At 44.7% G+C, this 1275-nt stretch overlaps 1 protein-coding gene across 1 annotated transcript; it reads left to right on the plus strand.

The window, feature by feature from the left end:
• The first annotated feature begins 464 nt into the window (after positions 1-464).
• Positions 465-974, plus strand: LOC148118234 (large ribosomal subunit protein uL23). Its single transcript, XM_087901483.1, has one exon. The coding sequence runs from the start codon at positions 476-478 to the stop codon at positions 944-946; it is 471 nt and encodes a 156-aa protein (XP_087757609.1). The 5' UTR covers positions 465-475; the 3' UTR covers positions 947-974.
• The last annotated feature ends 301 nt before the right edge of the window (positions 975-1275 follow it).

Raw genomic sequence — 1275 nt, forward strand, 5'->3', positions numbered from 1 at the left:
GAGGAAGAATCGTATTAACGGGGGCCATCAAGAGAATGATGGAGCAAACCACAGAGACAGCTGAACAGAGCTAGGGAGAGATTATGGACTACAGACTGACAGCTGGGAAACCTGTATGGGATGAAACTAGACCATCTGAATGTGGGCGACAGTTACGTGGCTAGATCTGTTTGGGGTCCTTGGCAGTGGCACCAGGAACTATCCCAGGTGCATGAAGTGCCTTTTTGGAGTCTATTCCCTATGGTTGGATACCTTGCTTAGACTTGATTTGTGGTGATGATGGGGCTTGGTCTTGCTTCAGGTTGGTATCTCTGACTTTGTTGACTCCCCAATGAAGTACTTACCTCCTCTGAGGAGTGGATAGTGGGGTAGGAAGATGGGAGGTAGGGGATGGGATAAGGGGAGGGAGAGGAAACGAGTTGTTATGTAAAATAAAAAGTAATTTTTTAAAATAAAATATGGCCTTTTCGTCAAGATGGCGCCTAAAGCGAAGAAGGAAGCTCCTGCCCCTCCCAAAGCCGAAGCTAAAGCGAAGGCCTTGAAAGCCAAGAAGGCAGTGCTGAAAGGCGTCCACAGCCACAAAAAGAAGAAGATCCGCACATCGCCCACTTTTCGACGGCCCAAGACTCTGCGGCTACGAAGGCAGCCTAAATACCCCCGGAAGAGCGCGCCCAGGAGGAACAAGCTTGACCACTATGCCATCATCAAATTCCCCCTGACCACCGAGTCAGCCATGAAGAAGATAGAAGACAACAACACACTGGTGTTCATTGTGGATGTCAAGGCCAACAAGCACCAGATCAAACAGGCAGTGAAGAAACTCTACGACATTGATGTGGCCAAAGTCAACACCCTCATAAGGCCCGATGGAGAGAAGAAGGCATATGTTCGGTTGGCTCCTGATTATGATGCTCTGGATGTTGCCAACAAAATTGGAATCATCTAAACTGAGCCCAGCCGGCTAATTCTAAATATACACTTTTTCACCATAAAAAAAAAAAAAAAAAAAAAAAAAAAAAAAAAAAATAAAATATGTAAAAGTGATTCTCATTGTGGTATACATATACATACTGTATGTGTGTGTGTGTGTGTGTGTGTGTGTGTGTGTGTGTGTGTGTGTGTGTACCCAACCCTCCCTTAGCTTTTGCCATGACTAAGAGATGTGAGCCTCCTCCAGCAATTTTATAGTTGCTTGTTAACTGCTTTTTGAACGAGGATATTGAGTACAGATTTCAAACAGTGGTAATGCTAAAATATATAAAACCTTCATCTGTT

This window comes from Myodes glareolus, chromosome 24 (genome assembly GCF_982192425.1).
Source record: "Myodes glareolus chromosome 24, mMyoGla1.1, whole genome shotgun sequence".
Taxonomy (NCBI): Eukaryota; Metazoa; Chordata; class Mammalia; order Rodentia; family Cricetidae; genus Myodes; species Myodes glareolus.

Coding starts and splice junctions, on each gene's coding strand:
- LOC148118234 (XM_087901483.1), top strand. CDS start 476: ATGGCGCCTAAAGCGAAGAAGGAAGCTCCTGCCCCTCCCAAAGCCGAA.